This window comes from Neopelma chrysocephalum, unplaced genomic scaffold, assembly GCF_003984885.1.
Source record: "Neopelma chrysocephalum unplaced genomic scaffold, ASM398488v2 Primary Assembly neopelma1_287, whole genome shotgun sequence".
NCBI lineage: Eukaryota > Metazoa > Chordata > Aves > Passeriformes > Pipridae > Neopelma > Neopelma chrysocephalum.
The window spans coordinates 256756-284746 of record NW_020897949.1 but is presented as its reverse complement, the minus strand read 5'-3'; the positions used below and the strand labels follow the sequence as shown (position 1 = coordinate 284746).

Genomic DNA, 27991 nt, shown 5'->3' with positions numbered 1-27991 from the left:
ATTAACTACCTCATGAAAGCTTTCTTAGAAATTACTAATTCCCTGTAATTATTGTAATAGAACCAATTTTTTTCAAGTATTCAGCACCCATCCAATGATAATGGAAGGCAGCAGGTGTGCCTCAAACCATGTCTAAAATTTGAGGCTAGGGACCTAAATCAAAACCCATCAAAGTTTACAGAGAAACTCCACTTCATCAAGATGGACAGAGCCCAGAAGTGAACTCTGTCTCCCCATGAATGAGAATCTGAGCAAGCCTGTGGCAGCTCCTGATCTTAGAGCCACGGAGAGGTGGGCTGAAGCAGGGTGAGAAAAAGGTCCCCTCCCTCAGCTTCCCTGCAGCAAATCCTGAGGCTTTGGGGAGAGTATTGAATGTCTAAGCTGCAATTTTCAAATGTCTTCAAAAAAATATCATTTTAGTTTTAGTTTTTACTTAGGTCCAGACCTCCTAAAGGGTGTCAACTCTGTAGCTCTTTTGTGATCAGTGTGATACTGGTGCTTTGATTTTAAAGGTCAGTTATTCTCACGTTAGACTGTTTTCCTAGAGTTGTTAGATCCAACTTCACCTTGAAAATTAATTTCATTGTATGGTTGAGGTATTGCCAGTTACATGAGTTAGTAATGAGCAGATAGCCAGTTACACTGAAAAAGAACTTTAACCACTGGATAATCCTTGCAGTGGGATACATGCTGCAGCCAAAGATTTCATTATTGTATTTTAGGAAACATTTCCTTTCTCTTCAGTAGTTAGTTTTTCTATGCAAATGTGTCGTATACTTAAGAGAACACATAGTCATTTATAAAAAGGTATATTTACATGCAAAAACATTCAAAGTAATTAAAAGAAATTATGGGATTTCTATTTCAAATTGCTGGTCAACAGATGTAATTTGTTCTTAGAATTCTAATGGGAATGTATTTGCTGTAGAGATACCAGTTCCCAAAATAATGATAGGCATTAGCTCTTTATTTTTTAAAACAACTGCAGCAAGACAGAAATTCACCTTGTTTCTAGGATGGTCACTTCCAAAAGGGGGCCTCTGTGAGCCATTTCGGTCCTTACAGGTCTCAGCTCTCAGCCAGACCAGGAAGGCTGTTATTTCCTTCACAAATGGTTGGGATTCAGTCATGAGATGCATTAAAGAAAACCATTCCTCAGGTGAATAAAGGATTTCAACAAGCCTGTCCTGCTGGAAGGACACTCAATCACCAGAATTGCCTTTAATATAATTGCCCACCATGGGATGAAGCTGCATTTCTGAAATGTCAGTTCATTCTGTAATGCCTGGATGGGTAATCACAGGTACTAATTATCTCTCATTCGGAACAATTTATGCTCTCCCTTGAACATTAGGCCTCTTCACTGGATTTCTTCAATCCATTGGGTGACTGGATCCCAATTATCCATCAGGCTACCCTTTCCAAATTAGTCTGTGGGGACTGAGACACGCAGACTCCATTAAGATAATGGGAATCACATGGCAAAGCCTCATCAGCCCATTTTGAAAATTCAGTGCCACTGGTTAAGTGGAAACTAGTTCTAAAAAGGGCAGAGTGGCAAATAGGGATTTCCCAGCAAAGTTGTTCAAAAGTCTCATGGATTCGAAGATTTGATGGAAATAGTTGATACTGGTTTTCTGGCTTTATTTCTGCAGGACTGTAAAGGACCAAGATATTTCTGTAATCTGTTGTTATGTAAATTGTTACAAGGGCCTCTTACAGAAAAAAGGTCTCTCCCCTTGACCACCACAGTGCAGAGGAACATCCCCAAAAGCCACAGGGCACACCAGGAACTCGGGTGAAGCACTTCAATCTTAGCAACACCATTTCTTTGCTTTTTGTGCATGAAATTGTTTATACAGCATCAGTAAAGCAAAGTTTAACAGCAGCAGAAGGAGCCACCGGGCTTGCAACAAAACCTGCTGCATGGAGAGCTGCTGATCCCAGCCCCTCCGAGGAGTCACCGGTTCCACACAGGAACCAGCGGTGACCAAAACTCTCCGTTCAGCCACAGCAAACTCATCCCCAGGATCTCCAAGCGTGAGCCCTACCTCCCAGGGTGGCTGACAGCAGGAAGTGCGTCCCATATTTCTTGATCAGGTTCTCTGTGATCTGCTGGAGGGTCGGGCGCCGTCCCAGCAGCCGGATGTTACGGAAGAACTCGGGGGCAAGCGGCAGCGGAGAGCCAAGGAAATTCCTTCTTTCGACTGCGAGGTTGTTCACTTTCCAGCGGCCAAACTCTCTGCAAAACAAAGCAGTTCCCACTCAGAAATGCTTCATTCAGACAAATGTTCTTGGTTTGCAAACCCCTCTGCTCTGCTGAGTGGCTGGAGGCCATGGCTGGGTGTTACAAAGGCCTTGGCAGTGACACTGCCTCATGTGTCATGGCACGGGACAAGCCACTTATTAGAAGTGGTGACACTGCTCCATAACCAAATAACTGCCTGGAAAGAAACAAATAAAACCTAAGCCACTTAGGTTGCTGCTGTTCCTGTTGGGTTTTTGTAGTCTCTGGTGTGAATACAGCCCTAAACCCACCAGATTTGCTACAAATTGAAACTAAAGCAATTACTAGCCCCACATTTGGACCAAATAAAACAAGCATTTTCATTAGTATGAGGCAAATCTTAAAATCATAAGAAGAAACAGTCCGTGTTCTTTGCTTTTGATGATAAGTCACTCAGGTACACAGCTGGATAATTTCAATAACCTAGAGAAAACACTATCACACCATACTTGACCTTACTATGATAATTCAAGTTTTCTGTACTTCTGGCCTCCATTTTGAGGAAATACACAGACAGCAAGACTGAGTCCTAAAAACTTTTCAAATGTAGGAGGGATACAAATGAATTCAAAGACTTGTCCCCTTCCCCTCTCCAAAATAAATCAATGACAGCAGGGAAAACAAACAAGCTCATTGCACAGCAATAAACACATCTTTTATTCATTTACTTACCAATTAAGATACTAGATAGAGTTATTAGTGAGAAGGACTCCTTGTCCTCAAAATCCAGACAAGATACACAGCCTTGGAAGTAGCTTTGCTCTTCCAAGGGACAGCAACAGCTGTTTTGGTTGCAGACTCTGAGAATTAAGTCCAAGCAAACTGAGGACCCTTCTTTGGGTCCCACTTTGTTGAGTCACTCCTACAGCCATGTCAATTAAGATTCCTCTTAGATAAGATGCAGGAAAGCAAAGAGATTAGAGAGCCTAAAAGATCTTACCAAGTTCACTTACAAAATTCACACGAGCAAAGAAATCAAAGATGCAGCAAGCAAATAACATTTGAGGGATCCCCAAAACAAAGCAGTTGCCTGTGGCTGAATGACCAGGGCAATACATAATCAACAGCGAGACTTTTTAATACTTTTAAGTTCACAGTTATTAGTAGAATGATGAATAGGTTCTTCTGAATAGGTTCAGTAGACCCCTGATGAATAGGTTCTTCTGCTTTCCAGCATCCTCCTGCTTCTCTTGCAGATCTGAACTGTTCTGTCCCCAGTCCAGCTTCCATTTCTCTTTATTCTAGTGACAGTGTGGTGCAGCCCCTGTGAACTGCCTTTCCTCTCATACACATTCTTGCAGATGCCATTTTTTATCAAAGCAAATGTGAAAATGATATTATGAAGAAATTTCTTTAACTTAATGGAAATATAATGCAATTTATCAGCCAAGAGCATAAGACTAAACAGATCCCCACAGTTCCTAAAGACTCTACACATCACCAGTGTGCCTAAATTAGTATTTGGAAATTGCTACCTGATAGGGGATTCTTCAACTTAATTGTCAGATTTCAAAGTTTTCTCTCACAACTTCCCTTTCCCTTTAGGAAGCTATGGAGCCAATAATCTCTTTTTTCAGCTTTTATGGAATTACTGCTCATCAGTAGAAAGAAACGAGAAAAATTACACACAAACATTTTTTGTCTGCAAAATTAAAAAATACTCGTTGGGCATATTGACCACGTTAATGCAGACACTGAAAACAGTGAATTACCCTGCACTGTAAATGCAATTTTCATGTGAAAAACAAACAAACAAACAGAAAAAAAATCCCACACTTTTTTGTTTAAATTCTGAGCTTTCTAGTCATATCATTTATTTGAACAGGTCAGAAAATACAGGTTAATTGTAGTTCCTGAACAGACCATCAAGATAGAATTGCTTTGACACCAAGAAAATAATGCAAGCTTTATGATGTAAAATACTCATTTTATACCTTGATGAAACCTTTTCTTCTAAACTTGCCCACTGAGCTAAGGTTCCACCACAAGATTAACAGAAAAGATGCAACTCTTATAAAAGCTGGTTTGCTGCCACCCTTAATTCGATTTTCATTTAGAGCATTTAAGGACAGAGAAGACCACCCTCATCCCCTCACCTGCCCCCTTTTCAATGCACTTAAAATAAACCTCACCCAAACCCCTCTTGCTGCCCATGCCACACGTTTGGGACTCCAGAAGAAACTGTCTCCCAGAAAAACATCTCATCCTGCCTCAGGTGCTGAGGATTTCTCCGAATTTCTCACCAATCTCGTGTGGTGTTTAACTACACAGAGTGCATTTTATTTTCAGTTTGAACATTGCCAATTTCAGGTTCCAATTTTTGGCTATTGTTGGGCAATTGAAAATCATTCTAAATATTAGGTACATAATATCTGAGTAACTAATTCCAGCTCCGGCCTGAGTCCCCTCTAAACCTTGGGCCGAGCTCTTTGCCTTCTTTGTGTGTCCTTGTGCACAATGTGCTTAGACATGTCTTGCAGCCCTTCTCCAGAAGCAGCAAATCCTTTCTTGGAAGAGTTAAACTGGAAACAATGGCCTCATCCACAACAGATTCAGAAGAATCTCCAAGTTTAGGTTCCCCTGAACTAATCCAGGCACTGGATTATTCCAGCACTAATAGAAATTTGTTTGGCTGAAGCAAATTTGAGTTCTTTCCACAGTTTTTGCTATGGAAGGATTTTTTTTTTTCTGTATTTTATGTTATGTCAAAGAGAGGAAGTAGGCTAATGCTTTTGTAAAAGTTTTGTCAATATTTTTTGGCTCAGAACATATCAGTGGAAACAATTATTAGTGCAGCAAGTAATCATCCTTGGAAACTCACTGCCGAGGAATCTGGGGGTGTAGAATATGGAAGATGGAGCTTTTTCAAAAGATGACAGTTCTGTATTTCTGCCACAGACTCAGCTGAAGCTTTTAGAGATTTTAAGAACCAACTTCTCTATTTTTGCTGAAATCTTTCCTAAATGAAATATTTCAGAATATGGAAAGATGAAGCCCTAAATCCTCTGGGAGATACAAGAAAAAGCTTCATCTCTGAAGATAAAAGAGGGACACAGGACACCAAGAGTGATCTGCCTGTCTGCAGGAGCAGGGATACTGGACGTGGACAAGCCAGAAGGGATCAGCAGCTTCCCCAACAGGAAATCTGAGGAAACATTTCAGAAAGAACTGGGTTTATGTGAGTGAAGTGCAGGAGCAGGGAAAGCTGGGTTGGAGTTCAGGGTGAGGGGTTGTGCTGCATAATTTTTAGAATGCTGAGGGAGTTTTTCACAAATGATTCCTGGCTGTGTGAGAGTCACTAGTAACCACTATCCCAAAACTAGAGCTATTTTCTCTTTTTATCAATGTCACTGTAAGTTAAACCATATCCTTATCTTTCTTTTGTATGACCTATAGAAATATGCCTATTTATATAGCTATCCATATAATTTCCCTTTTTTATTTTAATTTCACATTGCAGGCCGTGGTATATTCTCTCCTATTTCCATTTCCCCTCTCTCGTCACCCCTTGTAGTCTCTAGCACAAACTCTCCAGCCCCAAACAATTTTTGGTGCCAAATGTGCATCATTCCCCTGTGGAAGTCATGCTCCTGCCCACTGCCAGAGGCAGACTAGCAGGCCTGACAGAGTTAATAAACATCTGAGCAGAGAAAATCCTGCCTTCCAAAGTCGCTGGAGTGCCATTCATCAGGAGAACACCTCCCACAGCATAGCATGGCATCAGTGCTGGCTGCTGCACAAGAAAACCAATTATCCACTGAGAACAAACACCACAGATATGAGAAGCTCGTTCTTTCCTACTCCTCCTCTTCCTCTGCTGTGGAAGAGCCAAGAGCAGCAGCTGCTCAAGAAGTGAAGAGCAGGTGGCACCCCCAGTGCTGCCCAGATATTTGCAGCCCCAACAATATGTTACCCATTGGATGGAGTTCTTAATGCTCAGGACAAAGCCTGGTGCCCAGAGGGATGATGGCTCAGAGTTCCTGGGCTTGTACAGGACAGAGGAAATCAGCCAGTCTGGCTCCCTGGATGAAGCCCATAAGGAATCCTGTTATTATCATGGGTAGTGCCAGAGGCCATGGGCAGCATTCTCTCCATCTTCCTGCACGGCAGAAGCATGGATTTGTATGTCCTACCCAAAATCTGTCTCCTGGCTGTTGGGTAATGTGCACACAGGAGCCCTGGAGGCCAGCAGTGCCATCTCTGACCAGCTGGACTGCAGGATGGCACAGCCTCTGGCTGCTGGAGGGGCTCTCCTGCCATCAGTTCTGCTCAGAGAACATTGGGTTGAAGAATGGCCAGTCAGGGAGTCAGTGTGGGGCGAAAACCAGCACAATTTAAAACACAGTTGTCATTTCAACACTTTTTTCTTTAATTATTTCCTAACATTTTTGATTTACGTTGCTATTCTAAGGCATTGAGAGTGATGTTTAATCTCAAGAAACAATTAACATTCTGACATGAAACACTCCCTAGTAAAGTACCATACAAGTTGTGGACAAGATTTTATCTTGAAAAAAGCTTAAATTGCAAGTGGATCTGAGAGGACTCCTAGGGCAGCAGGCCAACAAGGGCTGTCCTTTGAGTTTCAAGTCATAGCTTTTTTTCCAAATGTGTACATAAATTATACATTTGCTTCTACCACTGCATTCATTTAAATCATAGAGGTACAGGGAGATATAGGGAAATCTCTGTATAAAATGTCTAGATGAAAGAAATTTAAAAAATGCCATTGAACTCTAAAATTGTAGTGTGCAGGAGATTTGAAATGGGAGTATAATCTCTGCTATTGCAGATGACTGAATCAGCCTACAAAGAGGTTTACTGTGAGTCTGATGGATTCTTCTTCACTACAACAGCCTCTCCCAAGGTCAACCACACACAAAAGAGAGCCCAGGCAAAATTAGCAATGTCAGGCCTCATTGTAAGTAACTTGTGTGTTTTATAAAACAGTGTCATTGCCAGTAAGCATAAATGTTATCAAACAACATTGTGTGGAGAACACTCTGGGAAAATGAACTCCATATCACTTCTAATACAAAAGAACTCTTCTGTGTTGCTTTCTCCTAATGAGGCAGCTTCACACCTGGATGGTGGAACATATCTGCTTTGACTGGGCTGGAATGACAGAGGAATTCTGAATCCAATGCTTTCCCTTGCAGCTGCAAGTTACCCTGTTGGCAGAAGAGCACAATGAGAGATTATATGGTGTTTTTCTCCTGCTACCTTCCTAAAAAGCTCGAGGGTTTCTAATGCCTGAAGCCATGGTTTGAATAAGGCCAAAATGAGACACGTTTCATTTTATATTCAACTGCAGAAGAAAAAGGTCAATGAGACATTACAATGCTCACGATTTGCACCAGGGCCCGGTGTGTGACTGGGGTGGGGTGGGCTGGCAGCTGCACAGACACAGCTGGGGGCAGCTCAGCTGTCTGACTGATGGGTTACAGCACCATCAGCCACATCTCCTCCGTCCCACTCAACACAAATCCATGTATGACTGCAGCATTTGGGGGAAATTGTACCCAGGCCAATTCCTCCATAGGAGACAGGCTGTGTAGGTACAGAGAATCACAGAATCCCAGGACCCCAGAATCCCAGAACATGCTGAGTTGGAAGGGACCCACAAGGACCATCCAGTCCAACCCTCAGCCCTGCACAGGCCCATCCCCAGAGTCACCCCCTGTGCCCCAGAGCATCATCCAAACCCTCCTGGAGCTCTGGCAGCCTTGGGGCTGTGCCCACTGCCCTGGGGAGCCTGGGCAGTGCCCAACCAGCCTCTGGGGGAAGAACCTTTGGCTGAGATCCAACCTGAGCCTGCCCTGACACAGCTCCAGCCATTCCCTGGCTGCTGTCCCTGGTCCCCCCAGAGCAGAGCTCAGTCCCTGCCCCTCCTCTGCCCCTGCCCAGGCATTGGAACTGCAGGGAGGTCTCCCCTCAGTCTCCTCTGCTCCAGCTGAACACACCAAGTGCCCTCAGTGTCCTCACACGGCTTCAAATCAAGGCCCTTCCTCACCCTTGGTGCCTCCTTTTGACACTCTCCAATGGCTCAATCCCTTCCTTATATTGCAGCACTGGGTCCCAGCTATAACACAGTCCTACCAGTTTGATAAAAGAGGGTTCCACAGCAGCAATATCCTATTACCTCACACCTACTGGCAGTTCTAACATAGTAAGTACAGAAAATATTTGCTATCAAAAAAAAAAAAGGCTTTTAAAGAGAAGATTCACCCACAATCAGGCAGTAACCAAGGCTGTGTTATTCATAGATTGTCAGGTGAAAACATTCTCCTTACCAGCACAGGTCATAAACCTTTCAATGTTTATTATAATCAGTTAAGCAATAATAATAATAAGGAGAAGAAAATCTGCCGCAACCTTTACTAAATGCTTGTTACGGTTCATTTTTCTATTCAAGGTGAAGAAGAAGGGATTTAATTTTATAGTGACTGAGAAGCCTTCTGAAAATATCTACCTTTGTACAAAATCTCGTTGATAGGGAAAAAGACACCAATATGAGCAAAGCAAACAGAGCAGCCTCCCCTGAGGAAGAGAAGTTGGGCCTGATAGTACAGAACACATCTCATCTATGTCCCTTAAAATTTCAATTACCTAGATGTGGTGATCAGAAAGAAAAACATTCAAGATACAATAAGATCCTTTTAAACATATTTCTCCCTGATGAAATGGAAAGTGTTTCTTTGTTAATTATATGCTCACAATTGGCTGGAATTTTCCCAAGGTCAAAACAGAAAAGTCTGCTGAACATATGTACATTTTCCATATTTTTGTTTACGGCTTTTTACCTTACAATGAATAAACACTATCATTAGGATTTCTTTTTATCTTAATATACTATTCCTTTGAAACATCTTTGTCATTTTTTTGCCTTTCTATGTCTTTTTCACCTTATCAGCTTCCTAGCACTTGAAATTCTACTTCCAGAACTACAATTCATCAGTATCAGCTTCACTATCTTCTTACATTATGCATATGAAATATGTATAAATGTATGAATGAATTTTAATAAAAAGCATATATTATATACCTAGAATGTACTCGGATGTATTTCTTTTTTATGACTACTCATAGTCAGATTACTGTGTCAGCTACTGTAACATCAGGGATTTGAAACTTTTCCTCTGTCATGAACATCAAAGGGACACGAGAAAGAAAGGTGGCTTTCCTTTTTTTCCATGTCTCCATAACACATGTACTGAAAAATTCCTCCTCTGATGAAATCCAAGAGGGAATTATTTCTGTGTCTTGTCCTGTGGTGGTGTGTTTGCCTTTTACTTTTAGTTTGTGACTCACTTCAAACATCTCTGTGAACGCTCCTTCAGGAACTCACCATCCCCACATTCAGCTGGCCCTGTGTGCACCTAAAGGTATTTGCACAAAACCAACAGCTCTTAATGACTTAATCTTATTTACCTCCTGCCTGGGAAGCAGCTCGATCACGGCAGCAGTGCAGAGGAATGACTGGCCTGGAGAAATGCACTTCCAGGAGTGTGTGGTGATTACACAGGGGTTAAACAGCGAGTACAGGTGGAGTACAAACACTTCAGAACTGAAAGATGTTTGTATGACCCATCCAAGAGTGAGGAACTGGTGCACGAGCTTGTAAAATCTCACCAGTTTGCACAGGCTTTTAAAACAAGCATTAAATTCCAAGGAAATGATTCATTAGCTCTGCATATGTTAATAGTGCCAGGGAGCAGAGAGGAAAGGAGAATTCCTGGTAAAAGCTACCCTCACCTACATCCGAAATGGAAAATGACTGGCACACTTGGGAGGTGTTTCTCACAGCCTGAGTAAGCAGGACATAGATTTTGCAGCTTTTCTATATTTCTGGGGTTTGATCCCTTAGATGTGCCCTGGCCTGCAGGTGTTTTTGTGTGCCTGCCAATCCCTTGAGGGGGGAGAGTCAAGGGGATGGGACCAGGCTCTTTTCAGTGGTGCCCAGCGACAGGACAAGGGGCAACAGGCCCAAACTGAAACACTAGAAGTTCCACCTGAATATGAGGAAAAACAGCTTCTCTTTGAGGGTGGCAGAGCACTGGAACAGGCTGCCCACAAGGACTGGGAATTCTCCTTCTCTGGAGACATTCAAAACCCACCTGGATGTGACCCTGTGCCACCTGCTCTGGGTGACCCTGCCTTACAGGGGGTTGGACTGGATGTTCTCCAGAGGTCACCCCCAGCCCCAGCCATTCTGGGATTCTGTGCTGATGACAATTACAATATGGTTTTACAGCCTGCTGGGTAAGATGGGGGCATTTTTGGAGTCACATGTAGTTGTCCATCCAAACAATGACAAATAGTCCAGGTTACATGTCACATTCTACCAAATGCATTCAAATTGGTTACATTTAACCAAATGTGCCTTGGTTATGGCAATCACAGCTTTTTCCCTGTGAATACATATGGGAGGTACCTTCTAGTGGGTCAGATGTTTGCCAGTATAATATTGCCAATATAAGAAAACCAAATTCCACCAAGATCTCTATTGTCACTGGCTTATATATTTATTCTTCACTGAAATAAGTATTGATTTCATGGTTTGTCATAGGTCCTAGAGGGACAGGAAACCTTTTCATTCTCCCCTTGACAATATCAAGAGACTTTCCAATACCTTGTGTGTGCATTGCTCGGACTAATCTAATCCTTCTACAGTCTGGTGGAGAGTTTGGCAAGCTCAGAACATCCTTTTCTCTCAGTTCACACCTGCTCATAGGAATCATTTATTATCTAGGCAACGTGATTGATAAAATGGTGCATTTATTTAGACTGGCAGAGGAAAAGTGAAATTCAAAAAATTCCTCTGACTGGAAGATTGTGTTCCTTTCAATTTATTTGCAACTGTTTTAAAAACTAATGTTGTCTGACATTCAATGGGAGGAAAATGTATAGATTTCAGCTTTGTAAATAGGGTAAAAACTGTTTCCCATTTTTTCCACAATGCACTAAATATCTTCACTCTGTTTCCCAGAACACTTTCAGAGGAGCAGGTATCTTACCTCGAGCTAAAACAGCAGTTAACCTTTAAAAGGGAGAAGACTGCCCTGGAAAAGAGTTTTTTGACATAATAAGAAGAGTTATGACAAAGAGAAGCAGAAAGGTCTATTTACAGCCTTTTTGCCTGACCTTCAGAGCCAATAGATATCATAGTCCTGTCCCTGTAGTTAATTGGACCTGAGAAAAACCTAATGATTCTGGAAATTTCTAAGAAAATGAAACTCATAATCTCTGAAGCTCTCTCTGAGGATGAGCTTTAGAGATTTGACTATACCTCTTACTGCTTCAAAATCAACAGGAAAATCATGTTCTTCTTCCTTCTCTTCTTGTCCTGACTAAAAATAAAAAGAATGGACCAGGTTTCTTGTAGAGATAAGGAAGAAAGCTGAATCTATGGAGTGTTTTAGTACATAAGTCAACACATGAAAAGACAGTTTATGAAGAATGAATCAGCATAAAGATCTGGAGAAAATAAAACATAATAGAGGATTCATAGATTCAACGGTGGTGGATACTCCCAGATGAATCACAGGGGAAACACAAACTGCTAAAATTCTTCACATTCGAGGTGTGCTACAGCTCATGGTCTCAAAGTCTTTGAACTGTCTTTTATTACTGTTTTTATAATTGCTGTTTCAGAACTACAAATTGCTCTGTAGTGCTGGGCAACAGAGAGGAACACAGACAAACCCACACTGTGAGAAGTGATTTCAAATTTTAAGGGAGTGTTTTATTCACCTTGGTTCTCATTCAGAGAAGTGAGGCCCAGTAGTGCTGAGAGCACTCACAGAGCACAGTGAGCAGGCACAACCTCCTCCTATCCCACACTTGGAGCCAACCAAAACACTTTCTGACATGGATAGTGTGGCAGAGAGCTTGAGCTCTCTCTTTGGAAAGGGTTTGCTTGTTTCTGGGATGTTACTGATGCTCATGGTTGGTGCCACAGAGACACCAAAATCCCAAATTCTACTCAACACAAAAGCTGATGTTCCTCCTGACTGTCTGAACCTCCTAAATGGTTCAGACAAAACATATATTTTAAATATATTCTCAAATACATTCTCAAAGGAATACTGATCCAAAGCCTTATCTATGAATCTGTATATAGTGTCTAGAATTGTTCCTTTTCCAGAAAGAACACTGTATAAGCTTAATCTTCTACAGTTGAGATTATCTGGCTCCTTTTCTAAACAATTTACAAGCTTACCCTCCCAAAGAAGAGGAGTTTTGTCTCCCCCTTATTTCCACCCTGTTCCTGCAGAGCACATGCCAGCAGTGCTATTTGCAGCACTGAGGGATGGCAGTCACTTAACCTGCACTTGAATTTATAAAGGCAGTTGTTTCTCCCAACACCCTGGGATAAGTTTGGCTTCACACCAGTGTAAATCTCACACATATATGCATAAATGCTGTCTTGATATTGTGAAATATAACAACTGCACTATTGTTGTCTGTAGCAAGTCAAATTGTTGAAAGCAGTAGAATGTAAAACAAAATATTTTCTGAGAGTACTTTGGTGTGTTATTTTTTTGTTTATGGTTTAGCTCTTCAGGGAATGTGCAGCTGATCTTCTTTGCATCTAAATGTTATCCACCTATCTAAGTGTTGTTTCAGTGGTATAAGGAAATACTCTGTTCTCTCCTGGCACAAGAAAAAATAAAGCCAGGAATTCTTATTCAGCACATAAAAATGTTTCAGTTTTATTTTCTTTCACAACAAAGGATGCTTCTGCTTTAGCACTACTATTTTTATTAATTCCAGAATAAACCTGAAGTGCTGGTTTATTAAAAATAGCCCTGGCATTCTTCTTTTTTGCAGTGGAGTCAATTGCAAATATCTCAAAGAAACAGTGGAATTACACCAGTGAGCTGAACAGAGAATCAGGGCAATAAAATTGTCAGTATAGTTCCAGATTACAAACACAGAATCTCCTAATGTTCTTAACTAAACAAAAGCATTGCATGGGAGACGAGTTACTAATTTCTGCAACAGGAACAGTCAAGTGTTAAATGTGTTGTCTGAAAAAGTAAGGCCTATATTTATCTTACTTTATATAATCATGGAATGGTTTGGGTTGGAAGGGACCTTAAAGCCCATCCAGTGCCACCCCTGCCATGGGCAGGGACACCTTCCACCAGCCCAGGTTGCTCCAACCTGGCCTTGGACACTTCCAGGGATCCAGGAGCAGCCACAGCTTCTCTGGATAACCTGTGCCAAGGCCTCCCCACCCTCACAGGGAACAATTTCTTCCATAAATCACATCAATTTTCCTGGTCTGAAGCTGGATGAGACCAAAGATGCCCTTGATACGAAGAATTTAGAGCAATCTTAGATCCAATGACTCTGAACACAGTCATGAATCCCTGCATCCTTTCAGGAAAAACTTCACCCAGCAGCAGCTGCACAGACAGGAACAAATGCTTTCTTCACCTCTTTAACCTAAATAAAAGCATGAAATTCACTGCCAAAAAGAGACTATTTAAATGCTAATTGGGACAGCAGGTGATTTAATTTCCTCTCTGATTTCTCTTTGAAACAGAAATAAAAAGAGTTGCAGCAATCCAAGCCTTTTTTGTTATTAAAAGGCTTGATTTTGTTGTAAGTGTTGTTCCTATGTGTTATTGCTGCATCATGTGATAAATAATGAGATTTCTGAAACCGAAGAAAGTTACAGGAAAAAATATCCTTCACATCTTTACAACCATGGCATACTGAACCAATGAAAAGTTAAAAGTATAAAAGGTAAAAAAAATTAAAGTGGTTATAAATCAAATACTTTTTAATTATACTGTAATTTTTAATCTATTATCTGGTTAATAGTTTAGTAGTTTTTGGCTTATGTGAAAAAAAATATTAAAAAATACAAAACACAAGATGTAAATTTTGGTTTTTTGTATACACAAATTGCACTTTGACAACATACAAAAAGAGAAAAGATTGTTGCATAGAATAATTTAAGCCCTCACTGCAGGTTCCACAATCTTGTCCTTTGCCACAGAAACACTGCAGCCCCAGTAATCATCCTGAAGTGGAAAAACCTCTGTGCTATGGATCAGCTTGGAGTCTCTGATGCTGCAATTTGATCTATTACTGTCCATCCACTGCCCCAATAAAGGATGAAGGTTTGTGTGTCCAGGCACAGAAGAGTGATTACAGTCATTTGTCTGAATGCAGGAGTAAGACCCAGATCCCTTGCAAAGGGTTTGTTGTTAGAGGTACATTATCACATTACAAGGGATCTTGCAGAAATTACCCTGAACCTGGTCTTTTTTAAAACTCTTATTATTGAGTAGAATGAAAGAAAGTACATCCATAAAATACACTAAACTGAGGGCTTTGGCAAGTGCTTTGGAAGGTTTACAGAGACCAGAGAAGTGGCTGAAAATTGAAAATATGGCATGGGATAAAAAGCATGGTGCTGTGCTGAAAAATACATCTGAATACACACAAAATGGGGGGCCAGCCTTTTTTCCTGGGCAATTAGTGACAGGACAGGGGGAAACGGCCTCAGGTTGTGCCAGGGGAGGTCCAGGTTAGGAGGAGAAATGTTTTCACTGAAAGAGGTTGAGCAATCCCTGGAAGAGGTCAAAAAGTGACTGGACGTGGTGCTAAGGGATATGGTTTAGTGGCCATGGTGGCATTTGAGCAAAAGTTGGGCTAGATGATCTTAGAAGTTTTTTCCAACCTTAATGGCTCTATGATTTTATGAAAACAAATCATTAAATGAGTAGAAATATGGGAAAATAGAACACATTTCAAAAAGGTCCACTAATTCTTTTTGGAATTGCACTGCAATCATGAAAAATTCTTACATAAAACTAGAATGTTTTATGTATAACAATAAAATAGCTTGTGTGTGACAAAATGTCGCTTTCCAGAGGTCTGCCAAGATCCCAGTCATGGTGCCCCCAAAGAGTCATAAATGAATTAAAAATCAAATCAAATAAATGAAAATAAAATAATAAAAAAACCTGTTCAAATCCTTTTCAAAACAACAAGCAGTGGAAGAAAATCTTTATTAGGAAAGGTTGGACAGGATTTTTTCAAGGGAACATAAGCTTCTGGGGGACATGACAACAGACTTGCAAGATGTTACTCAGCAACAGGAGGTTTAACCTTATTTAGGGTAAAGAAGGCTGAACAACAGATCTGTCCCAGCACTACATTTCTGCCAATCTAGACCTCCAGAGTGGAGCTGGAGTCTGGAGCTATGCATTTGAGAATGTTATTTTCTCTGAAAACATCAAATATGAAGTAGAAAATGCCTGTTTCAGCATTTTGGTAGATTTACTATACTTTGATTAAATGTTTTGTTTCAATGACATTAAGAATATTTCAAGATTATATTTTAATCAACTATCACTTTCTTGAGACCAATATTTTTCTGAACCTGACATATTTTGGCTCAGAGGCACCAATAAGATGTCAGTTTAATTACAGACAGGTTGTGCAATTGAAAGCAATGCAATGTAAATTTTTATCCTTATGGGATTAAAAATAAGAAAAAGCATATGTGTGTGTAATTTTTTTATTGCTATTAAGTTTCTGGGGTTATTAGAATCAGTTCAGTTATTATTAAGATTCTGACTTATCATTTCATCCCATGCCCAGGAAGAGGAGGGAAACAAATTAAGTATATTCATACAAACAGCAGCACTCAGAAAGAAATTGCCCCTTGTCCCTGAAACTATGGAATTCTTTGTGTTTGAAGCCCCAGAAAGAGCAGCAGTTAGTCCTGCTCCTGACACATGTTGTCCTTCCCACATGGCCTTGCCCTTGCAAAGTAAACAGTTATTACTGGGGGATTTGAGGGAAACCTCACAACACAAAACTTAATTTGCATGAAGTGTTTTTCTCCTTCAGGTCTCACTTGGGTTTTGTTGTTGCATCCTTCCAATACACTGTTCAGTAATTGCCTGAAGCATGACCATGCAAAGTGCTAATTTTGTTTCCATCACTGCTGCAAACTGGAGTGCTCTCCTGACAGTTAGCAGTGATCATACAAGTCATGAAAATAAAGTCATATTATAAACCTTGTCAGGATTAATCCTTATAAAGGATTATTTCTGGTAAATGCTCAGAGAACAGGTGACTCTTCAGGAGCTGGTGACCTCAGTGGGGAGGAAAACAGAAGGAAAAATGTCTCTTTCAAACTGGAGGAGAATTGTTTATTAGGAAACGGTATTTGCAGACTTTCCGTGGGTGTTTTATAAACTCAGTTGTAGTAGTTGTGCTGCCCTTTCAGTCCCACAGTCATTCCCTGTGCCTGGATCTCAGCGAGGAGCTGGAGGTGGGCTGACAAACAGCTCTTCCAGTGGAGACAATTGGGATGTGCTGCCAGGAGAGAAGAAAAGGAGAGCATGGAAAAGCAGCAGCAGCAGCCAGGTGAGGGTGCAGTGTTCCCAGAGCTCTGCTTTCCCTGGCACAGCAGTGTGAGAGTGCTCAGAGAGCTGTGGGGGCTGTGGTCCCCTCACAGCATTTCTGCAAACAGAGGGCATTGATCTCCCATCAAACATTCACAACCCTTCCAAGGGAGTTGGACAGGATGAGATGTGAAAGCATCATGGATGTGCTGAGTCTCCAGGAACACCCTGCCTTAGATCTTCCACCATAATATCTCGGGATACTATTGCTGAAATGCTATTTTAAGGTTCTATTTATCTTAAATAATCTTCAGACTTTATTTTCAACATATTTTTCTACTGTATTGTTCAGGCAACACACTGGAATGCAAATGTTTTGTGCAGTGGACGAGACCTGGCATCTCTGTAAGAGCTCTGATCTCATTTTCAGGAGGAACTAAGCAAACCCTCTGTAGGTTTTTTATGTCCTTACACCTTTACACTCTAACAGAAAAAACATTTTCATTTTTCTAGCAGTATTCAAGGATACAAGCAATGTGACTAATCAGTATATACCTGACCTGAGTACCTTCAGGGAATTTAAGAGCAAAATGTGTTTTCAGACTGTCATAAGGTCATAGCCAATTGCACTTGTTTAAACATAGAGAAAAACCCCTTTCAGCCTCAGTTTTCCCATCTGGAAAATGATAGATACTGAGACATTTATGGAAATCATAACACCTCTATCTGTAAAATACTATTCAAAGTTCAATTCTGTGACACTCTGTAATCGGAAATGTCTGCAATGGGAAATTAATTAATGCCTTTCTTCAACAGAAGAGGAGCAGGATTTTACAAGCTGTAACTCAGGAATAACAGAACCTAGTAAAAGAAAACCAGGAAAATTTGGAGAGGAACCCATCCACCCATTCTTTCCCCCCCACACTTTGTTCTCTAGAATTCAAGACTCTAATATTCTACATCTCACCTTGAAGTCAAACTTGGGGTTGCCAATATTTTCCTTCTCTTTTCAGCCAGTCATGATCATGAGCCAGGTGGCCAAGAGGGCCAATGGATCCTGGCCTGGCTCAGGAACAGTGTGGCCAACAGGTCCAGGGAAGTGATTCTTGCCCTGGATTCAGCACTGGTGAGGCCACCCCTGGAGTGCTGTGTCCAGCTCTGGGCCCTGAGCTCAGGAAGGATATTGAGGGACTGGAGCAGGTCCAGAGGAGAGCAACGAGGCTGGGGAAGGGACTGGAGCACAAGTGCTGTGAGGAGAGGCTGAGGGAGCTGGGGGGGCTCAGCCTGGACAGGAGGAGGCTCAGGGGAGACCTCCTCACTCTCTGCAACTCCCTGACAGGAGGGGGGAGCCAGGGGGGGGTTGGTCTCTTCTCCCAGGCAATGATCAGTAGGAAAAGAGGACTCGATCTTAAGCTCTTCCAGGGGAGGTTTAGGTTGGATATCAGGAAGAAATTCTTTCCAGAGAGGGTGATCAGCCATTGGAATGGGCTGCCCAGGGAAGTGGTGGATTCTCCATCCCTGGAGGTGTTTAAGATGAGACTGGATGTGGCATCAGTGCCATGGGCTGGGAACCACGGCGGGGTTGGATCAAGGGTTGGACTCAGTGATCTCAGAGGTCCTTTCCAACCCAGCTGATTCTGTGATTCTACGATTCTATGATCACTCTTTATTAGCTTGACAAATAGTGTATGGGCAGAAATTCCACCCCCTTCCCCCCCAGCCATGCTGCAAAATGCAATTTGGTGTTATGGGACAACAAAGCACAGCAACCCAGAGACTCTCTCCAGGGAGCAGCAGGGACAGGGCTGACAGCTCTGCTCTGATGAGAAGAAAACACAACTGCCTGGAGAGCGAGTGTGTCAGGGAAGCAAGGCTGGAACCAGGTGGGGGAAACAAGGAGCTTCCCCAGGGCACTGCCAGAGAGCTGTACTTGGAGAGGGATTTGGTTTAAATGACCGTGTGTTTTGGGGCAAAAAAGAATGACATACAGGGTGCAGACAGAGAAGGATGCTTGGGATGGGATTTTAAACACCTTTTCCAACATCATATTCTTTGTGCAAAAATAATTTTAAATGGGCATGGGGATACCTTTTGAACCTTGCAGAATAGTTGGTGTGAAGGTTCTGTTTCCCTTGTGATTTTAAGGGACCTTATTTCGCTCCCATGCAGCAGTGGGGCTTCACTGGCACTAAGCAATCATTGCTGCCCTCACAGTCGTAGTTGTTTGTTCTCCTTGAGATGCTCCAGCTGCAGTTCTCTGTGTTTCTGGGCAGATGGACACGGGCCTTTGAGCTGCATCTGATACTGGGACACAAATACAGACCTGCCAGCACCATTTCTGCTTAGCAAGGTAATACCCATGGCATCACAGGATGGTCTAAGCCACAGATTTCTAACTGCTCAAAAATGTGCCAATACTCAAAGTTGACAAGATTCAGGTACATTTACTTTCACAGGTAAGTGGGCTATACCACTTAACACATGCCTTGAACATTTTTGGGAAGGTGCAAATGAGTATGGATGGATGGCTCAGCTGGTTTGAACACCTTGCAGCAAGCTGGTGTTCAAATTGCTGACAGCAGCAAAGGCATCTTGTTCCCAGCACCAGAGCTGAGATTAGGGGGCTGCTTGACATTGCTGTATTTTATAATTGTGTACATTATTACTGTAAACTGCAGCTGGAGCTGTCGGGGCTAAATTGTCCAGAACAAAAAGGGATCCTTCAAATAGATGATGCAGGACAGACAGAATCAGGAGAGAGCAGTACAACCCTTTGCCTGCTAAGTCCTTTTGGCTTCTACCTGCTCTTTACTGCAACAAGTCTTTTACCTCAGTCTGTGTCAGAGCAGACAGACACTTTGTGTTTGGTGGCCAAACACTCACCCCCACACGTGGGACACTTCTGTGACAAGGTTATTGACACAATAAGAAAAAAAAATGTCAGATATTTCAGGGGCTTCTGTGATGACTTTAATTTCTCTATCTATATATCACAAATACAGAAAGAAGTAATAGTAAAAGCCAGAAACACTCTAGAGCTGTGCAGAAGACCACAGAACAGTAAACTTGCTATTACTCGAGGGGGATTAGTTTGCCCATATCTTACTTTAATCAAGGTAAATCAAAGAATAGAGACAGTCTATGGAAATTAACCCCTCTGGAAAACCTAGGCATTTAAAATGTGCCAAAAAGAATGATTAAGATTAGAGTCATTTTAATTTAAGGTAGAATCTGGTCTTCTAAATTCAGCATCTGCTTCAGTAAGGAGTAAATATGCTAACTGTCTATAATTCTCTTTCTCCATTCCATCTCCCACCTGGCTTTTGACTTAATTGATTAAAGACAATCTAAAATAGGTATAAAAAATTGTAAATGCTCACCTTTGTTTTAATCTACACCTAGACATTTGAATATCTAACTTCTCCCAGAGGCATCTTTACAAGGATGAGCCTTCAAAATCCTTTCAATAGCTCGAATAAAGCAGCATTGTTCTAAATACAAGTTTGGAAGCAGGGCTAATGAAGTAAACAAAGATTAGTCAGAAGTGGCTGGGGAATGAGGAGTGAAGAACGTTGGTTGTGCACCTGCTGTTGGATGCAAATCTGCCTGAGCCCCTGGAGGCCCCACGTGGAGGTTCCTCAGTAATGAGGCACAAGTGGGTGTTTGTATCGACATCAAAGAAAGGCAACTTTCTGGGCTGATGCAGTGACTAATAAACACCTAATAAGCTTCAGGACACTGATGCTGTGCAAGATTATTTTGAGCCTTAGGATTCAAGGCCCTCTGATACTGTTAAGAAGGAGTTGTGACACTGAATAACGTGGTGCAAAAGCAAAGTTATCCAACGCTGGTGAAATACCAGCAGCTGAAATGTTTTTTGTCCTGAACGGACATCAGTCAACAGAAAAAAAGTTTACCTACAAGTGCCTATGTATTAATTTGTAATAGGTATAAATAAGTGTATATGTATACTTAGGTTCTGTGTAGGATATGTAGTTTAATGATACACTGGAATACCCACATTAAGGACAGATAATGCCATTAGTGAGCTCTTTTGATAACCCTACTGCTCTGTAAGTTAAATTAAAACCCAGATCTATCTGAAAAGCTGACAGTCCCCAGAGGTTAGAGCATCTCATTTGCTATATTTAGAGTTTAAAATAGAGGAAAAATTGAGCACACGCAAATTATTTTTCATATCAAGTCCTAAAATTATAATTACCTTTATTGAAAATGGCAAAACGCACCCTAAATTTCATGATATCCAAGTCTACTCTATGAGAGCTCAATACAAAGTAAATGAAGAGAGAGAAGATAAATCCACAAGCCACAAAACTTTTAACTGGTATTTCTAGCCTTTTGGTCTTAAAACTCATTTCAAACTATATTTGAGTAAGTTATTCACAATCAAGATCTGATCAATTTGAATTCTTGTTGTTCATGGCGTGTCCAGTCATGGATTATTTTTCGTGGCTTATTCAATATTTGAATGTGGTGAGAAGACTTCCCTTGTATTTTGTGCTGGGATAATTCACTGTATGTACTTGACTCCATCCCCAGAGTGCCAGTTAACTGTGATCACTGCAGGAATCTCCTCTGGTTGGATTAGCAGGCGTGGGAAACAAGCAGACAAAGAGCTGAGCTGAGTCACGTGGGGAACATCTCAAACCTGTTCTGTGGCTTTGGAGAGAGAACAACTTCAGCTCATGTACTTCTTTTCCAGAATCGTGCAAAGAAATGGATGCTAATGTTTGTGTGCTATACATGCAAAAATAAGGTTACTCAATCAAAAAAGGTAAGTTACAGCATCTGAAACCCTCAAAGGGGATGATGTCTGAGCATTGCAAACTGTGAATCTGAAAAACTGCCTTAAGCACTTGGTATCAAATTGTTCTGCAAGAATTGGATCAATAGAAAGTTACCAAGGCCAGAAATCCAGATGGTGCTGCTTTCAGCCAGATAAAATTAGCTTCATTGGTTTTGGCTCACTTGTCTATTCCTGTTGATCTATGGGAATTTATGGAGAGCTGGACAACAGCCAAAGCTGTGCCCCATTCATTACAGATGTGACTCCAGTTCTTCCTGTTAGAGGACAGTATAGTAGTAGATCTTTTTTATCTGAAGTACATAAGAAATTCGACTTTAACCAACAATTTGATTTTCTGTGATGAAAATTGTGTACCTGTTTGTTAATCCATTTTCAGAATACAAATGTTAAATTTTTACTTTATTAACCAAAGGCTTAGACGACTTTAACAGGATAACTAATGACTTTTTATTACCCTCTGAATATATCAGCCTTGGTGATTTCAGATTTGATTTGTTCTTCTTTGTTATTTATATTTTACCAGTGTCCCAGAACCTTAAGCTACATCATTAACAAGGTTTGTTATATAAATTACACACCACAGTGAGTTGCAACTGAAATTCATGCAGTCTTCTATTAACAAGTTAAATAAGTACTAATAAGAAAAAGTAAAATATTTTGCTGTCTTATTTTACAAATATTGTGCCACTGTCATAAGATGATACAATATGCATCTACAATATATGTGAATGGTAGGACACTGTCTCTCCAAAAAAAGGTTGGTGATGTCAAATGAAACACATTCCCAAAGTGTCCTTATCCTAAGTTATCCTGAGGAGATGTGACTATTAATATTGCCCACTGATTACCAGTGTACAACACAGCTTTTGAGGCCTCTAGCAAGGAAGTTGAAAGACACTTTTGAAGCACAGTGATCAGGGGTTTTACCTTACACATCTATATTTAGTTCCAGCTGTACCAGGTCAAAATCAAAGGCAAAAAGGCAGAACTAGAAATGCTTGAATTTCAAAGTGCAGGAATGCTGACTCAGAAAGGTCATTGCCAGTTAATCTGTGCATCTCTTCATTGGTTAATCTGTGTATTTCTTCACTGGAAGAAATGTGGGTTGTTAGAAGTATTTCTCAACACTACTCACACCTCTTCTTAAGCAGTACCATAAGCAGATAAAAGGGAGAAGAGTTTGGTCAGAATGTCCTCTGGAAGCTCCCTGACAATGAGCACACCCACTGGGAAGGAAAGGTAAGGCTGTGTAGTCTTTGCCTGGTTCCATTTTGTATGGAACAACGAGTTTTATATACATGGAGCATTCACAACAGTTTTGTTTTCAGGGAAGGACTTACAGAGTTGTTGATCTGTAATTCCTGAGCTAAAGTTGTCCAACAACTTCAAAATGGTAAAGGAGAGGCACATCAAACCTGATGTAAAAGGACAAAATGAGACCAGGTGTATTTGGACATTAAAAGGGGGAAAAAGCAAACCCTTGCATTAGAAGCAAGGTGGGACTAAATGCAGCAGTCACAGCTGTACATAACCCTCAAACTGCAAAGCTGAGGGAGCTTCTAGGCCATAGTGAAGTCCACTCGATTGTATCCACCTCATACCACAATTATATTACCCGCATTTTCTGTGCACACATCCTTTTTATTATTCTGTAAATTCGATTTTGAGAGTGGATGCAAAATTCAAGATGAGCTTAATGTAGCAGAAATCCATTGGTGAAGGCAATTCTTTCAGCAGGTCTTATGATCTCATATGACCAATGACTGTCATCTGTTATTAAAGTTAGAAAGTCAAGCCCTACACTACAGGTATCATTAGACGGGGTAATCTAAATGCTGATGCTGAAGGAATGCTCAGGTCACGACTGTAAATGAGACGTGTTATGTCAGTAGATTTGTCCACAAAAATATTTTAAATTAACTCAGTATTCCAGACCTAGAGCAGAGACTACAGAGAGGGGGGCAGAATACACATCACTGGGGTTGTTTGAAGGTGAAATGAGAGGGGCATCATTCTTTACCTTCCTCATTATTTTCTATTCATTATTATTATTATCCTCTGCATTAGAAAGTAATTACAGATGAATTTCTAAAACTAGTGCCTCTTGCAGTTCGTTCCTCTGCATTCCCTGAGTGCACTGTTGACACATGGTGGCAAACATTGCCCTCTGTTACACTTCAGTGGAACTTCTGTCTTTTTTCCCCAGTGCCCAATTTAGAGCAGAGAAGCAGTGAACAGCAATCGCCTTCCTCCAAGTGCTCTCTTTGTCATTTCCTTATTCCTATGCTTGATAGCTTCCCTGTGAGGAGGCACAAGATATTTCCATCTTCTTTCATGTATATTTTCCTGCTATTTCATTATCATCTGCTAAATAGCATTGCAGCAAATACTTAAATGCATTGTCTGGGATAACAACATCGACACAGCTGAGAATGTGCTGAGATTGCTGCATATGCAGCAACTGTGTCATTGCTTCAATGTTAGCTCGTCCTCCCCGGGTTTGTTTTGCTCTCTTTGTCTATCTTGTCACCATAGTTCTCGTTTAGCAGAGAACTTCTGTTGTAATTATTGCATTTCTGAAATACTTGTGCCTTAATGGAGGCATTGAAGAGTTTCTTGCTCTCCCTCGTCATTAGGACTCGTGTGTTACTTCTTCGGTCCCCACTTGCCATCAGCATTGAGGCAATTACACACACACCCCTGCCAAAAATTAACCATTGTCCTCAGGTAAAAGGCTTGGATTATCAAGCAAGGAAAGTCACTCAAAATCCATGTGTCTTTTATCCCCACACGAGCACTGGCACAAAGATTACTCACAATAGCTAACTCTCAGCCCTTCCCAGGAGCTGCTTTCAGGGGCAGGAGGAAGGTCTCATCTCCAAAGCAATTCCACCTTTTTCATGTACGGTGATAATCCTAGTCAGGTTTTCTTTAGTTGAAAGTCTTACTTTTCTCCATTTGCTCTCAGTCAGCTTTCAGGGCGAGGAATTATTTTCTCATTATAATCATGAGCTTTTCTTCGTAAGATATTGCAGAGCTCCGAGCTGACTTTGAGGTGCCCTTCCCCGTTCCCCCCTCAGTTGGCATGGAGACACACCAGCTGCTACAAATCACAGCAAAGATGCTTAATGGGGACATTTTAGAGAAAAGTTCCTCCTGAAGAAACCACTGCATTTGCAATCACAGCCCTTGTTCTTTGGGTGGCCGTGCTCTCGTGGCTGTAGCCAGGGAAAAAATATTTTGGAAGTGTGTCCCTGAGCTACGAGCAAGCTTGTGCTGAGAAACAAGCTGTGCTGGGTGGGAGGCACTGGCATTCTGGGCACGAGGTGATTCTTGGCTGCCTGATCAGAGGTGGAGCCCACACAGGTCGGCATCATGCGGATCCAGGGACACTGAGGGGCAGCTGAAGGTGCTGCCTCAGCTTTGAACTCCTCTGGCCTTCCTTACCATCAGCATTCAAATATGTGAAGCTTGAGAGTGAAGCCATCACGTACAACTGCAACATGAACACTTTGTAGGGCGGTCCCACTTTGGAAATCACCAGGTGACAGTGCAGTGAATTAATCTGTAATGGCTCTGACAGTCCTGGGGGCCAGAACACCAGCTAAGCCCCCTCTCCTCCTCCTGTCCTGCTTAGGAGTAGGTGGAGATGGGCCAAAATGCTCCTGCTAGTGCCTTTCTGGATTGCTCTGGATTTAAGGATGGTACTTTTGCCAGATAATTGCCTTATCAGACCATGTAACTTGCCTTATCAGACCCTACATAATTTGTACCAGCCCTGTGTGCTCTTCCTTTGAAGATCAATGTTCATACATCCCCTGGGGCCCATTTGAAAATTCCCAGTGGCATCTTAGGATCAGAGCCAATTATACTCATTCTTTTTTGCTAGGTTGTTTTTTGTGGTGTTTTTTTTCCCCCCCATGGTATCCTGCATTTTCAGGCTGTCACTATTTCCTGATTTGTGTTAACAACATTGAACAGGTCTAATAGGTCTTTTCCCCAAGCCCACCCCTTTCCCTGGTAGCAGATATTTCTCTAAAAAGTGGTTCATGGACCGTTTGGATTTCCAGACAAGATTTAACAAATCTTCAAAAATTAAAATTAAATTCTCAGTGGTTGTGTTTTCAGAAAGAGGCGAGTGACTCTTTCTAAAATTATGAATACTCCTTTAAGGGTTAGTGTGCTTGTGTTTGATCCCGGATGTTCCTGTTTTCTGCTTAGAACACACTTTTTGCAGATGAACAGCATTTCCATTAAAATGAGGGTTTCAATGGAAATGCTGACATAGTGTAGCAGAAAAGCTGGTGCTGTTGAAATCATGCAGGATATATCAGGTGGGATGTATTCTTTCATACAAATTACGTTCTTATAATTATGTCCCTCTCCTTAGATTTTGTGTTTTGGAAATATTATACCAAATACCAGGAAGTGTGTTTCCAACTTCAGTTACCCAGCAAATCAGTATTAAATAGACAACCCTGAGTATCAATCCTGACCTTCCTCTCACATCTTTAACTGCTTTTTCTTTTATTTTTAATTGGTGAATCAATTTAGTACCTGTAACAGCAGTATCCCCCTTAATAAAGGGGGAGATATGAATAAGGGAAGTGACCAAGGCTATGCAGGGGACAACTGGCAGACACAGAAGGGGTCCCAGGTGTCCTGTACCTGCCTGCAGTGCCCTCCTAGCTGGGGCTTAGTTTTAATTTTAGCTCATAAAAGTTAAGATGGTAAGACTTCAATTCGACTTTCAGCCTTGGACACATATTCCCTCCATGTTATATTCAGAGATATTGTTGGAGGACAAAGTCAACTCAATAATGGTTTCCAAAAAGGGATTTTCTCCCTTCTGCTTTCTTTTCTTCTTCTTCTGAGCACCACTGGGTGCTGGGAAGAGCATCTAATAGTTGCACCACTGCTAATGCTGATTCAACAACGAGACATGAAAACAAGAAAAATGTGTTCCAAGGTTAGAGAACACAAATATGCCCCTGCATGTTTGGGGAGCTGTTGGGGGGTATTTTACTTGTAACTGAGGTTTCCACAATGTCTGTGGAGAAAAGCAGGACTGTTGTTGTTGTGGCATTGAACACAAGTAGCGTGACTTCCCTGTGGAAACCCTGATCAAACTAGATGGCTGAATCCATCAGATCCCAAGCCCCCATGGATCCAGGGGAGACAGGAGGTGGTTTCCAGCCCCCAAAACTCAACAGCAATGGTAACAGAGTCTGAAGTAAGCTTAAAAATACTCAAAGGAACAAAAGTGCTCAAAAAAACACCTTAAAATAATTCTATTCAGGGAAGAAGGCTGTTGCACCCTGGGCTGGGGGCCTCTGTAACACAGGTGATGCTCAGCCAGAACTGTTGCACTGCTATAACAGAGGCATAATTTCTGCATAATTTCTGCAGAAGTTTTTATTTTACAGAAGAATGGCTGCTTTCAGAGTCCTTTAAAGGTTTAAAATGCCTGATAATAAGAGGTAAAGTCTCTGTAGCTCTTCAGAGAAACAGAAAGCTTTTAGATATCCACTATGATCCCTAAAATTTGTATTTTTAGTAGTATTATTGTGGTTATGTGAAGTGTATGTTGAGATACTCAAGGTTCTGACCTCTTTTTATGTTTGTTGCTGATCAATCAGAGCTTGAATATCTTCTGCAACTCTGAAAAAGCTTAAACTGAACTTGTGGGAGGAGCTCGGAGAGGAGGCAAATTGAGGAGAATTGATGAAGTCTGAGCAATGACAGGAACTCAGGGTTTGGAAGGTAAATTTTTTCCCCATCTAGTTGGTCATTTCCTTTTCTGCTCTGGCAGTTTGCATTTCCAAATAAGGTTGTGGGAGAAACAGAAATAATCCTATTAAATGAAAAAATCTTATTGATAGAGACATACTTTCTTAGAATAGTTATTATTATAATTATAATAATTAATAAACATATATTTTCCTCTTCAGCATCCTTTGCACGTTGCATACTAATCCTCGTGGTGCTTCAATGGCTTGCTCTGGAAAACAGCATATAATTGGTACTTCTCAGAAGTTATATCCACGGCCTCACTGCCCCTGCTTACTGTTCCATGTGTTAAAGGAATGAAAAAATCGACCAAAAATGGACTTTTCTTTACAAGGTAACTCATCCCACAGCACCCTGACTATGGCAGGAGCTTCTTGTAACCTCAGCCACCTGGAGTGACAGCATCTGTTTGCTGGGTGAAGCATCAGCAGAGCCTGTTCAGTCCCACTTTGCTGTCCTAAGGACCAATTATATAAGAGAAATCGAAAGGGTTGCTTCATTTGTAATTAAAAGTATATTTTGATTCTGATTTCCCTGAAGCAAAGGAGATTCTCCATGCACACATGTAAAACTAACCAGCAAGGGCATCAATGACTGTGAAACGACAGAACACCTCTGCTGTGAGAAAAGGCTGAGAGAGGGGATTGTGCACCTGAAGGAGAAAAGGCTCCAAGGTGACCTTAGTGTGGCCTTCCAGAACCAGAAAGG

General features: G+C 41.4%; 1 protein-coding gene across 2 annotated transcripts in view; it reads right to left on the bottom strand.

Annotated features, from left to right (window-relative positions):
- Positions 1 to 27991, bottom strand: part of LOC113978063 (BMP/retinoic acid-inducible neural-specific protein 3) — a 189812-nt gene that overhangs the window by 78773 nt on the left and 83048 nt on the right. For both annotated transcript variants that reach the window (XM_027704759.1, XM_027704760.1), the window contains exon 3: positions 2052 to 2242. In XM_027704759.1, coding sequence (XP_027560560.1) covers positions 2052 to 2242 — 191 coding nt within the window. The remainder of the gene's footprint in view (positions 1 to 2051; positions 2243 to 27991) is intronic.